This window comes from Paramormyrops kingsleyae, chromosome 3, assembly GCF_048594095.1.
Source record: "Paramormyrops kingsleyae isolate MSU_618 chromosome 3, PKINGS_0.4, whole genome shotgun sequence".
In the NCBI taxonomy this organism is placed as follows: domain Eukaryota; kingdom Metazoa; phylum Chordata; class Actinopteri; order Osteoglossiformes; family Mormyridae; genus Paramormyrops; species Paramormyrops kingsleyae.
Window position 1 is genome coordinate 16,006,357 of NC_132799.1, and position 12,167 is coordinate 16,018,523.

Here is a 12,167-nt window from a genome sequence, read left to right on the forward strand (position 1 = left end):
GTCCGTCCTCTCATGGGGGGGCGGGAAAAACTACCATAACCATGCTGATTTGTCTACGGAAAAGACCAACGTTGATAGGCATCTCTGTTCACATATAGAAAGGCCTGGACGGTGTGTGGACAGCCCTACTACCCAATAAGAACGTTTTAAGGCGGATTCTAATATTATCCGGAATTGACGTTCCACACGTGTATTTTAAGGGGGAACAGCAAAAATTATGATTCGCGGTTTACTTACTTAATTGTGCCTATTCGGGTTATTAACGTGAATAGAAAGTGTCGTCTTCGGTGCACACTTGCTTCGATTGAAATAGCCTTAAATTAGGTGAGTCCACATGTCATACCTACATTTTTAAATTGTTTTTCCACTCAGATTTTGCCGGTCTGTGAGCTAACATGCTATACATGTATATAACTGTAACACCTCAGGTATAACTCCGTTATCTTTCTTGTAACCAAAGCAGAAGTAAGTGAAATAGCGCAGTTTTTACTCACTTCAAAAAGACTAATTTCAAGTTTTGTAACCTTGTGATCCGCATTTTTTCCTGCTGCTGAATGCATGTTATGCTGATTTATCCAGTCTGTCAACGTGTAGAATGGTTATTCCACAGCGTTTTATTTCCATTCAGAACCGCTAGCATCTCAAAACGACATAAACGTGGAACGCGAAGCAGGTTTTGCAGTATAGCCGCCGTAATTACTATATAATGACATGAGTTGCATAAGCTTTATTTGTCATTACCCAGTTGCAGTTTTGGCGATAGCTGTTGTCTTCTTAACTACGATCACCGATGGTTACTCAGCTGTGATTTTCTTCTGACTTCACTCACGGCAGTACACCGAATATTTTGGCCCAGCCATGGTAGTGAGGAAGAAGGTTTCGAAGGTGGAAGCCGTTTCTTTGGATTGTACTAAGCTGGAGATCCTAAAGGGTAAGGTATACCGCTAACTGTCATTCACAGAAGCTTGGGTCGTGTGGCACGGTTGTTTTGGTTTGTTGACCGGATGTCCAGACTTCTTATTTTGTGTACTCCCCCAGTTTGACGTCTGCTTAAGTGTATGTTAGCGTTCGAGTCCATTTATACATAAGTATGTGTGCCCATAAATCCCTCTTTATCAGTTCTTGGTATTTAATCCCCCATTGCAGAATCTCTTTCCGTGGATGGAGAAGGTGAGGCTTATCTACTTGCTCAGACCCTGCGGGATTCCCTCTGCCAGACTGACCCGGTCCAGCAGATACAGCTGGTTAAGAAGGTAGGTGAGGTGTCACTTGATAGCCTGGCTCCCTGTCCCATTTTCAAACTTCGGTATATTGCCGAATGCAATCACGCATGCTGCAGGGTGACAGAGTTGTGAACCTTGCATTATAGACCAGTTTGAGTGTTGTTGACAGTCTGTACACAGCAGTGTAGGGGTAGACAGTAGTAACTGGTTTTGGGATGTACATTGGTTGGGATTATTGTATATCGATAATTTTTATTGGTTACTGTATTGGTGCTTGGCTTTTAAATCAGGCAGTGTCAGTCCTGCCCTTGGCTAGTTGTAAAGTGGTTGTGTTATGATGTCATTAAGTGGCTGCCTGATCTTATGCTCCATTTAGCTTGGAGTTCTGAAGTCACAGAAGGGGAGTGACATCACACCCGAGTTAACCATGTTCCATAACAAGTCGGAAAGCTATTTAGCATTACCAGTTCTATCCAGGTTTGTTGTTAGCCATTGTTAGCAATATCAGTTGATGATGATGATGATGATGATGATGCATTACACAGCATTTGGCGCATGCATACACTGTAGCAACACATCCACAGATAGCGTTTGGACAGTACTGTGTGTGTGACCGATTTAGTGAGCAGCAAATACATACATGCTAATAATCAGTATATACCTACAGTTTTCACTTCTTTTGATGAAGGTTGCAGCTATCTTGAATTCTGAGCTTGGGGTTGTAGAGCAGGGTTTCTGCGGGGTCTTGAAAAGCCTTAAAGTCTAAAATTCAGAAAGTTAAATTTAACGCCTTAAAATGTCTTAAAAGTTCCCAGATTTTCATCCTAGGTCTTAAATTTAATTTACCCAAGTCTTAAAATTCTTACCTCTGTTTATTCCCAAGAAGCATTGTCCACAGAAAATAGTAAAACGCTGTAGAACTAATCTGTTGGTTGTGTTTTCTGGTCTGCACCGGTGTCTGCGTGGTGATAAAACTACAAATCCCATTGCGTGATCACTGCAGCTAGGCAAACAAAAAGTTTGAGAAGGGTCTGGCTGCAGAACGTGCACTTTCAGCCATTGACATCAGGTGCATGCTCAGTCACAACAGGAAGTGCAGGGGAATCAAGCGCTAACTTAGTTCTTGAGGCCAATGTGAACGGTATTATTATTTGTATTACTGAATGATATAGTTACTAGTTTATTTATTTCATGCCATACATTATTGCAAAGTAAATGTTTTGATGTAGTGCGTTAGTAACTTTTTTCTCTGATGATTGGAGTGAATTTTTTCAGTTAAGGCAACTACTAGCCAGTTGGCTCACGTTATATTACAGTAAAATACACATTTCAACTTTTACAGAGCTTTTCATGGAGTTACCTTGTGAATGTCTTAGTTCCCAACATATAGTTTTTAGTTGTTCGTGTGGTCTTGAGGAGAACGTTTCTCGGCAAGGCAAGTTTTTATTATCATTCACAGGGGTTATTTAATGTTTAAAACAGTTAAACCAAGACCAGAAAGCAAAATAGAAATGGAAAAAAAACTTATTTGAATAAAAATTGCTTAGAAAATCTAAAAAATCTGATTAAAAGTGCACAGCATGCAGTATGTCCTGCCCCGCTCGACCTCTCCTCCCGTGTGCCAAGCCCCCTCGGTAACCTCCTGTGGAATCCCCATGTCCTCAGCTGTTTCCAGTTGATTTCATTAGTCCAATGAAATCTGTCTGTGCTGCTTCTCCGCCGAAAGGCGTGACACAGTAAATGTACAGCTAAAAATCAGACACAGTTAGAGGTTTTATATTATATCACAATGTTTTTATTGGTTTGTTTTGTTTAGTTTTTTTAGGCTGGTATCTCTTATCTGAAAAAAATAAACGTTTGATTCCTGATGTTGTGTCAAGTTCTTTTTTTTTTTTCTCTCCATTCAGCTTTTATTAAACAGTTTGGTACCTCATGGCATATGTAAAGTGTATTACGTATTACAGTTCTGATATATGATTATTAATAACCCAGAATTGTACTATTTTTTTAATTCCATTTTGCTCTTTATTCTCACACACACATAAATACACGGTATGTATAGTGATCCCCCGCCTATTGCGGAAGATGAGTTCCATACCCATCAGAGATAGGTGAAAATCCACAATATAGAAAGACCATATAAATAAACTTTTGTAGCTTCAGCCTTAAAATACCCCTCCCACATGCTTTAAACACGTGTAAACTTATTAAAACGCACTTTGTAAACATATATGATATGTGGATGTTTGGCTAAGGATATGAATGACATAAAATATGAGAATTTCTGGTATCATTTGAATGTTTCTAGTAATGTATCGTGTTGGTCTTTAAATTTTACTCATAATGGTCCTAAAAAGGTCTTAAATTTTACTTACTGAAACCTGCAAGGACCCTGTAGAGGTTCCTCTGACTGTCTGAGTCGGAATTCCAACTCCAGTGGGTGTTCCAGTTGAAATTTCCAGCTAGTAACTTGGAAATTCTTACTTCCCAGTTGAAATGGAATGCATCATTGGTGGTGCTGTTTTGATTCCACCCCCCCCCCCCCTTCAGGCTGGGACCCTACTGGAGCAGCTGAGAGAGGACTCCCCTCCCCCAGACGCCCTGCTCCATGCCTGTCTGGAGACGCTCTCTGTCATGTACACCTCCCTGCAGAATAAGAACCCCCTGAAGAGAGCGGTCGCTAGGTAGGGGTTCCACGCCCTAAATCTCTGCATCTCTTCTTCTGCTGGAGCCTCGTGCATCATTTGTTTTTCTTTGTCCGTGTCCTGTCCACAGTGCGCTGAGCTCAGTGCCAGTTTGGCTCCAGGAAGGGTCTGTTGGCAGCCTGTCCGTGTGTCTGTCAGACAGTCTGTCCACCCTGGGCCCAGATCAGTACCCCCACCTCACTGACTGCATCGCTTCCTTCTTGGACGGCTTCCCCATTGGTTCGTTCCCTACTTCGCCTTTGTGTTTGGAGTGCGGCACATGTGAACTTTACTGCGATTGTATTTGAGTCTGTGCTTCTTCCTGGTTTATTGTGTTCACTGGGAATCAAAGCAGCTTTACTAACACCACTATGAAACATAATCAGAAGTAGTGTTGCTGGAAGTTCAAACTGAAATGTTTCAAAGGGTAATTACATTGTTTCTTTTCTGGCTGTAACATTACACCCAGCTCTGCTTGTTAATTGTAAATGTTGTGGGTGTGACACACTGTCCCCTGTCCAACAGGTGAGCGCTGTATTCACAGACTCCTAACAGAGGGTGAGTTTACCTTGGGGCTGATATCTTCTGAGATGGCAATTGCTAACACAATGGAGTTTCTGTGAATTGCTCATAGGGTGCCCCCCCCCATTTTCTCTCTGTTTCCAGTGCTGCAGTTCCTCCAAAAGGCATTGGCGGAATACCTCCAAACAAACAGGTGAACCTCGAGCGACCGCTGGGGCTTGGTGTTGTGGGTGTTGATGGACCATAGCTGCAGCAAGGGCGCATGCTTCCATTCCCGAGAGCATTTAAGTGTCAGCACTGTGGGATGCAAGAGTATAGTCATGAACTCCCACTAATCTCTATTCTTGGTACTGAGTGGTCCTTGAACCAACAACCTTCTGGAACAGGTATTGTTTTAGATGTCTATTTTTATAAAAACAGGATATTCATATTTAGTTACATTCTCTGTCCCTAGTGGCCTGACTGGTCAGCATGTTGCTCAGGCCCAGCTCATGCAGTCTACCCTGGCTGCGGTTAAGGCCTCCATGTTGGTGGTACAGAGGTCACAGGAGTTCATTGGCATTGCTGTGCAGGAAGCCCAGGCACAGCGCCCCCTCCTGGATGCCCTGTGCGAGCTGCTGCATTGCCATTCGCGAATCCTCACTGATGGTAAGTGAGCCTGCCTGCTCCCAGAGTTGGACATGTGGTATTTTTGATACTTTAATCCTCCGTTTTTTTGCTCCGTTAGAGGAGTTCGTGCAGGCGGTCCAGAGCACGGCAGGGATGGCGGTTGTCCTGCTGACCCGGAGCATGCTGGGAAATGCCGAGCAGGTGGCCGAAGTGGTGAGTGCGGGTGGGGATGGGTTGAGTCACAAGAGCTGATTCTGCTTTTGTTCCTTGCTGCTCTGCTCTGCTCTGAGCTAAACCTCTCAGAAGGCAACTAATAAGCTGTTGAACATTGTTCCATGTTCTTAGTAATCCTGGGAAGATGTTGGGGTAAGCTTCACCTAGGTAGTATGGAAAAGTATGGAATTTCACTGTGGTATTTTCCAAGTCTGGATAAGTATGGGGAAAAAACTATAGCGATATTTTGGTATTTCCAGACTATTGCAACAAATTGGTGTACTATGTATTATATACAAATATCTGTATTTACTTATGATTGTTTTTGATGGAAATCACCAATATGAGCTGGTTGTCAGTGCCAGAATGTGCTTTACACATCGAAGAGCAACGTCCCAGACTAAGGAGCGGAGGTGTCTCTGTGGGCTGCACGCTTGATTAATCTCCAGCAAGGGATATTGATTTAGGCTGCCTTGCAATTAACGATGCTTGCACTGGGAAAATGCAAGTTCTCACCTACTTGGTGCAAATCCAAAATACTGTAACTGTTTGGCTAAGGATCCCAAATGTGAACAGAAAGCAAAATGTGTAAATGTATGTGTAAAGTTGTGTGAACCAACTGACGGAAGTGTGTGTTTCTAGTTAGCTGATATGTTGCTGCGCCCAGAAGAAGGTGACGCTGCCCCCATGTGGCTGAAAGAAAGCTGTGCAGGGCTGTACCAGACGGGGCGCCCAGCGGCAGTGTCTCTCTACCTGTGTCACGGAGCGCTGGCCATGCTGACCTGGCAGGGTGGGCTGTTGGGCCCCCAGATGGAAAGGCTCCTGCTGCTGCTCCCCCCAACGCTGCTAGCTCTGGACACCAGGTCCGCAGGCCTCGCTTCGCCTCTCCAGCTCCCACAGACTTTGTAGACACGTTCTCCAACCACTGATGGTTTTTGTATTAATATTTTTCAATCCTATTATATGGAAGTCGGGGATATACTGTAGGGCAGTGTACTGATGCCACTGTAAATTGTTTTTTTTCTTTCACTCCAGTGTGAAGGAGTCCAGCACAGCGATGGTAGTGGCCCGTGTGTTGGCGCTGTGGAGCGGCGCTGCACTGGACAGCCTGCAGGGGGAGCCACGTTCCCCTGTCCTACAGGAGGCCTTACAAGGGGAGGCGGAGCTCCCAGGCCGCCTGCGGGAACACGTTTACTCCCACTGGGAGCACCCGCTGGACGGAGTGCGGCACCAGACCCGGAATCTCTTCCGGAATCTGCTCCGGATGCACCAGCTCTGCACGGGTGCTGCCAACCTGACCTCTGACCCCTTCGTGGTGCGGCTGACCCAGAGCCTGCTGGGATTGGAATGGCACAGCCGGGGGAAGTACGGCTCGCTAGGCTGCCTTGTGGAGCACCTGGGGGCTGAGCACCTCCTGGCCCTGGAGCCCACGCTGCCTGCTCTCCTGCTCTCCCTAATGGGTGACCAGACCCTGGCGCCCTATGCCAGCGACCTCCTGGAGAAGCTGTTCGTCAGCCACCGGGCAGAGCTCAGCTTGCGGGAGGAGGCGGGGCCGGCCTGGATGGACTGCTGGCACCGCACCTGGGTGGAGCCCCTGCTGGAGATTTTGTGCCAAGCCAGGCTGGATCAGACCACCTACATCCTTGACTACTTCCTGCCCAGGCTTCTGCGATGCAGTCCAGCCAGCCTGGGTCACATGGTTCAGGCGCTGCTGGACACCCCTGTCTGTGTGAAAGGTTACCCCCATCTTAGATACTCATGATAACTGTTTTTATGGTTCAGATTTATGATTAATAATTCATAGGCTACCGGGTCCCCCAGGACCCTGAATAGGCCAAGCCGGTACAGGGGATGGATGGATGGATGGATGGATGACTTAATTCCATTACACACTGCCCGGCCAAAAAATTCACTGTTTGAATTTAAATCAGCAAGTACTGACGAGCCAATGAATGGATCATTATTTTACCTCAACAATGTTATGCAGCAGCAAAGTGAAGTCAGCTGAGATCCTGAACCTACTGAATGGTCAGATTATCCCATCAATGGATTTTTTTCTTAACTAATGTCATGGGCATCATCCAGGATAATGCCAAGATCCATCGGCCTTGAATTGTCAGAGTGGTTCAGGGAGCATGAGGAATCGTTTTCACACATGAATTGGCCACCATAGAGTCTTGACCTTAACGCCATTGGAAGTCTTTGAGATATGCTGAAGACTTTACAGAGTGGTTCAGCTCACCTATCATCAATACAAGATCTTGACGAGAAATGAATGCAGATCCGGATAGAAAAATGCTGAGATGTTGCTTAAGCACATGGAAACAGTGCAGATGTGCACCTTGATCAAGGCTAAAGGCGGTCCAATGAAATATTAAAGTGTGTGACTTGTTTTTTTTTTTTTTTTGGCCTGGCAGTGTATACTGATAAATTGAATAGCATAATAAATATATAGTCTTAATGAATAATTAAGTTAAAAGTCATAGTAAATATTGCATTAATTTTTCCTAAAGTTATGAAGTGATCTTCATTGTCATACCGCTATATACAATTCACAGTCGCCCGTGGCACCAAATAATGTCCCCCAAGACCACAGTGCAGAGACTGTAAACAAGACAAGCGCAACACATGAGCGAGAGAGGGGGGGAAAAAGGAAAATAACTAATAAATCTAAATAATAGAGAATATTCTTTCATTAACACACAGGGGAGCTAGGGGTACCCACACGATGATAAATGACTTTTACTTCTGTCTGTCTGCCTTTTTGTGTAGGTTCCTATGGCAGCCGGGGGGCACTGGGGGCTTTGATGACCTGCTTGCGGGCTGCCAGGGCCCAGGGGGTACTCCGGCCCGCTGAGGAGAGGCTCTGGGAAGGGATGGTGCCCCTGCCTCTGCTTCGCCAAGCGGTGGTGCACAAACATGACCAGGTGACCCTGTGATCTCTGTCCGTCGTGCTCAGTTGTGTAACTGGTGCAGAACTAGCAGTCTGTTTAGCAAAAGTTAAGGTTTTATTGAGCATGGGAATTCCACGCAATTCCATGTGAGCCCTGTATCCGTGTGGCGTTCCGTTTGCCGGGACAGGTACGGATGGATGCCCTGGGCTTGCTGTGCGAGAGCCACCGCAGCACAGAGATTCTTTCTGCTCCCGAGATGGACCTCATCCGCCACTTCCTGCCCCACAACCTCAACAGCCAGTCCCCCGGCGTCAGGCAGCAGACAGTCAGCCTGTTCAAGAAGGTCAGTGCCCCATGTTGCCATCTGCTGGCCAACTCTGATTAGTGCAGCCTTGGATCCGTCATTGCTGATTACCTGCACTATGGTGGGTTCTGATTGGCCGCTGTTTTTCTCTGTGCTTGCAGCTCCTGTGCAGAATGAAGGACAGTGCCCAGCTGGTGCAGAAGAGGACAGCACAGAGCCAGGGGGATGGTGACACGCTGGGTGCTTACCAGGTATATGGTGGTTCCCCTAAATCTGGGAAGATATGGAATGCTGGGGGGGGGGGGACACTGCTGCATGCTAGAGATGGTATCTGGCCTTGAGTTCCTTCTTTGAATAACTGGGACTTATTACAGCCCAGGACAAGCTCTCATATCATGGTAAAAGCTTTGCTTAACATCTTCATTCAGTGATGGTGATCTGTGTCTTCGTAGGCTTTCCTGCACTGGCTGTGTGAAACCCTCTTCCAGGCTCTCCACGTCGGGGCTTCCTTCTCCTCCGCCCTGATGGCCCTTCAGCTCCTGGGCTTGGTGGCGGAGTTCTTTACCTTCTCCTCAGGTACCTTCACTCTGACTTCTTGGAGGCGGTGGCTGGAAGTAACTCTGCTTTGGTCACCTGAGTATCCCATGCTATAGTTCTTGCTGCTAGATCAGCCTGATTTCAGTAGTATGTATCTATGCTGTAGAGGAGCAGCTGGCGTAAGTAGAAGGTACCTTCAGGGTCCGGGAAGAGCCCTGATTTGAATGGGTGCTTGCAGACCTTTGTGGGACCTGGTTCAGGTAGACCATGGCACTCTTCCTGATTTGCTATTAGGCTCGCGATTGTGTTATGTGTCGGCTGATAACCTACTGTAGCTAGAATGTGCCGGTATCTCTTTCCCAGAGTCTGGTGGGTTTGCCTTGGGTCGGTCTGTGAGCCACGCCCACGCTCAGGCCGTCCTCCGCTGCCTTGCCAGCAACTTCCTGGAGGTCAAGCAGCTGGCCTCGGCGTTGCTACGGAAACTGCCCGCCTCGGCAGTGGGCCTGACGGTCAGGGTGATTCAAATGGTCTTGGTCCAGTGTGCATGTACTCTACTTCATGGTTGAGTTAAAATATATATAGTTTCATTTCAGTGTGGTATGGTAATTATCTACCCCCACTGTCTCTCACTGTCCCCCCCCCAGGAGCCACACAGAATGCGCATGCTCCTTCGGGTCGCCCTGGACCTCAGCACCAGCACCAAACCCTTCGACAGCGTCACTGCTGCCCATTTGATCAACCACATGGTTCATCTGGAGGGCATGCAGGAGGCCCTAGTGCACTGTGCCCAGGAGCAGGGCCTCTCCACCCCGCCGCCTTCTGCAGATGGTCCCCAGGCTTCAGCGGCCTCCATCCTGGAGAGGAACACCCTCGCAGGTGTGATATTTGTCACTCTGACTGGGCATATGGAGTTTTCCTTCAGGGCAGTGTTTCGGTGTATATGCACTCTCAGTGTACAGCCAGTTTATATTTTCCGTGTGCGCATGAAGTGATGTGGATGCCTATGCATGAGGTGAAGTGATGTGAATTTCGTCATCAGGGGTTCGCTGCAGGCGGCTGTGGTGTAGCTCAGATTATGTCTATCAGAAATCATGCAGGTCCATGCGCATCGACTCCACATGTAAAAGATAATTGATTAGGTGATTCCAGTAGGTGGCAGTGTGGACTTTTACAGATTAGCGGTCAACATCCAAGGAGTAGAGGAAGAGTTGTAGTTATGGTGAGCGGCTGCATGAGGAGGGTGGGAGATGCCCTCATATCTAAGTTTTCATTCTGTCCAGTCATATAGTATATAGTATTTTCCAAAGCAGCACTACTCCAGCATTTTGAAATCTTGGTGATAAAACTCCCTGAGAGGGGGGTGGAATGTGTCGCAGCTAATTTGGTCATAATGATTTCAAAACACCGTAATACCACTCAAGCCTAGACTAATTACTTAACTAACTATTCGTAAAAGTTTCCCCGTTTCACTACGCTGCTTGAATTTGTTTTGTTGCAATACATCTGCCTCCCGCTGGTGTGGTGGAATATCGCTGCTGTATGCTGCGCCTGCGACCAGCCACACCCGCAGCCACACCCGCAGCCACACCCGCAGCCACATCCGGGAGGAACACAAGCTGCTGTGCGGCTGACTGTCCGCAGCCCGAAAGCGCGTGGAATAGTATGGACCTCAGTGTTCTATGTGGGATGTGTGGTCAGAAATTCCCAGTCTGGGAAAACGACCATTGGTGATGGATGGAGAATCATCCAACTGCGTTTAGTATTTGTGGGGGGACCCCGGTAACGTGTCACAGGCAGCACAATGCAGAGCACCACCCTGGATGAATGCCAGTCTATCACAGGACACACACACACCCACACACACTCTCATGTTGGTGTACCTATCTAAATGGGGAACGTCCATTCATTTCTATGGGAAAAACCCTAATCCCAATCATGACACCTTTAACCTCTACCCATCCCTAACCTTAACCACAAGTAACCAACCCAAATACAAGACTTTTGGAATTTTTACTTTTTTGATTGCATTCACAGATTTTTTTTTTATAAAACTGAGGTTATCCAAATGGGGACCTCAAAAGATGTCCCCTAAAGTAGGGAAATTTCAGGTTTTACTACACTTTGGGGACAATTTGGTCCTCAAATATGATCTATGCAAACACACACACACGCACACGCTCCCTCTCTATTGGTGTTAGCTAGATCTAACAATGTCTTTGGACTGTAGTAGAAACCAACTCAGAGCCTGAGTTTTAAGGTTCAAAAGTGTCCTTGAATGTTTATCAAAGTTACATACATTTTACAATACAGCAATTATGGTGGTTTGCATCTTCAGAAACATCAGAATGGGGGCTATTATGAGCCAAGTTAAACTGAAACACTGCTGGTTCATTTCTTTTTAAGTTCTCTGCTCTTTCAGGGCATCGAACTGCCTGCGTGGAGCGCAGAGATGAAAGGAAGGACGGCTGTTTATTTGACAACAGGAAATATGACCGCGGTGGGGTTACAGGATCATTGAGAGGTGGCTATTCCGGGGGCTGGTTAATGGCGTCCCCCGACTGGGCCGACGTTCCCCGAAGTATCCGTGCACGCTCTTCTGCAGAGCGGGCCATTCCTCATGAAGCACAGATGTTAGATTTGGAGTGGTCTGACATTTTGGGAATATGTTGTAAATTAGAGACCGGTCTCTATTCAGGATGATTTGCTTTTCTGTAATGTCTGGAGGGTGTTTATATATGACTTCTCACTGCACAAAGCGTTTGTTTCCATCAGCATTTAAAATTGACCGAGACGCAGGTTAGATGGAGCTTGAGAGTAACATGGCCGTGGCGGGAAAACACAACCTTTTGTTTATAATCTGATATAGACGCCGCTTCACATCTGATATTTATTAGGTACAAAGAATATGCACAGCCATTAAGGAATGCTATAATCATAAAGGTCTGAGGGCTGGCATTCTAATAATCCCCCTCCCTTCTCGATTTGGTTGGGGGGCAGTGATGACTAGAAATGCACCCCCCCGCCTTTTTCAGTTTTGCCTGTGACTTTTAGAGTTGAAGCATTGGTCACAGCTCTGAATTGGAGATTGTGGTGAATCGCGATTGAGAGGGAGTGTGGCAAGGCAAGGCAGGGCAGGGCAGGACTGTGGTTGGAACTTATCAAATAGGTGAACACATCTTAG

The 12,167-nt window shown here is 46.6% G+C and overlaps 1 protein-coding gene across 2 annotated transcripts in view; it reads left to right on the forward strand.

The window, feature by feature from the left end:
• The first annotated feature begins 184 nt into the window (after nt 1-184).
• The window catches only part of thada (THADA armadillo repeat containing), a 55,188-nt gene continuing 43,205 nt past the window's right edge, over nt 185-12,167 (forward strand). For both annotated transcript variants that reach the window (XM_023804366.2, XM_023804368.2), the window contains exons 1-17: nt 185-324; nt 835-931; nt 1,147-1,253; nt 3,774-3,907; nt 3,999-4,147; nt 4,433-4,465; nt 4,574-4,622; nt 4,884-5,077; nt 5,157-5,251; nt 5,894-6,114; nt 6,287-6,987; nt 8,024-8,178; nt 8,333-8,488; nt 8,611-8,700; nt 8,902-9,025; nt 9,350-9,495; nt 9,631-9,862. In XM_023804366.2, the coding sequence (XP_023660134.2) occupies nt 859-931; nt 1,147-1,253; nt 3,774-3,907; nt 3,999-4,147; nt 4,433-4,465; nt 4,574-4,622; nt 4,884-5,077; nt 5,157-5,251; nt 5,894-6,114; nt 6,287-6,987; nt 8,024-8,178; nt 8,333-8,488; nt 8,611-8,700; nt 8,902-9,025; nt 9,350-9,495; nt 9,631-9,862 (2,659 nt within the window). In that variant the 5' untranslated portion in view covers nt 185-324; nt 835-858. The remainder of the gene's footprint in view (nt 325-834; nt 932-1,146; nt 1,254-3,773; nt 3,908-3,998; nt 4,148-4,432; nt 4,466-4,573; nt 4,623-4,883; nt 5,078-5,156; nt 5,252-5,893; nt 6,115-6,286; nt 6,988-8,023; nt 8,179-8,332; nt 8,489-8,610; nt 8,701-8,901; nt 9,026-9,349; nt 9,496-9,630; nt 9,863-12,167) is intronic.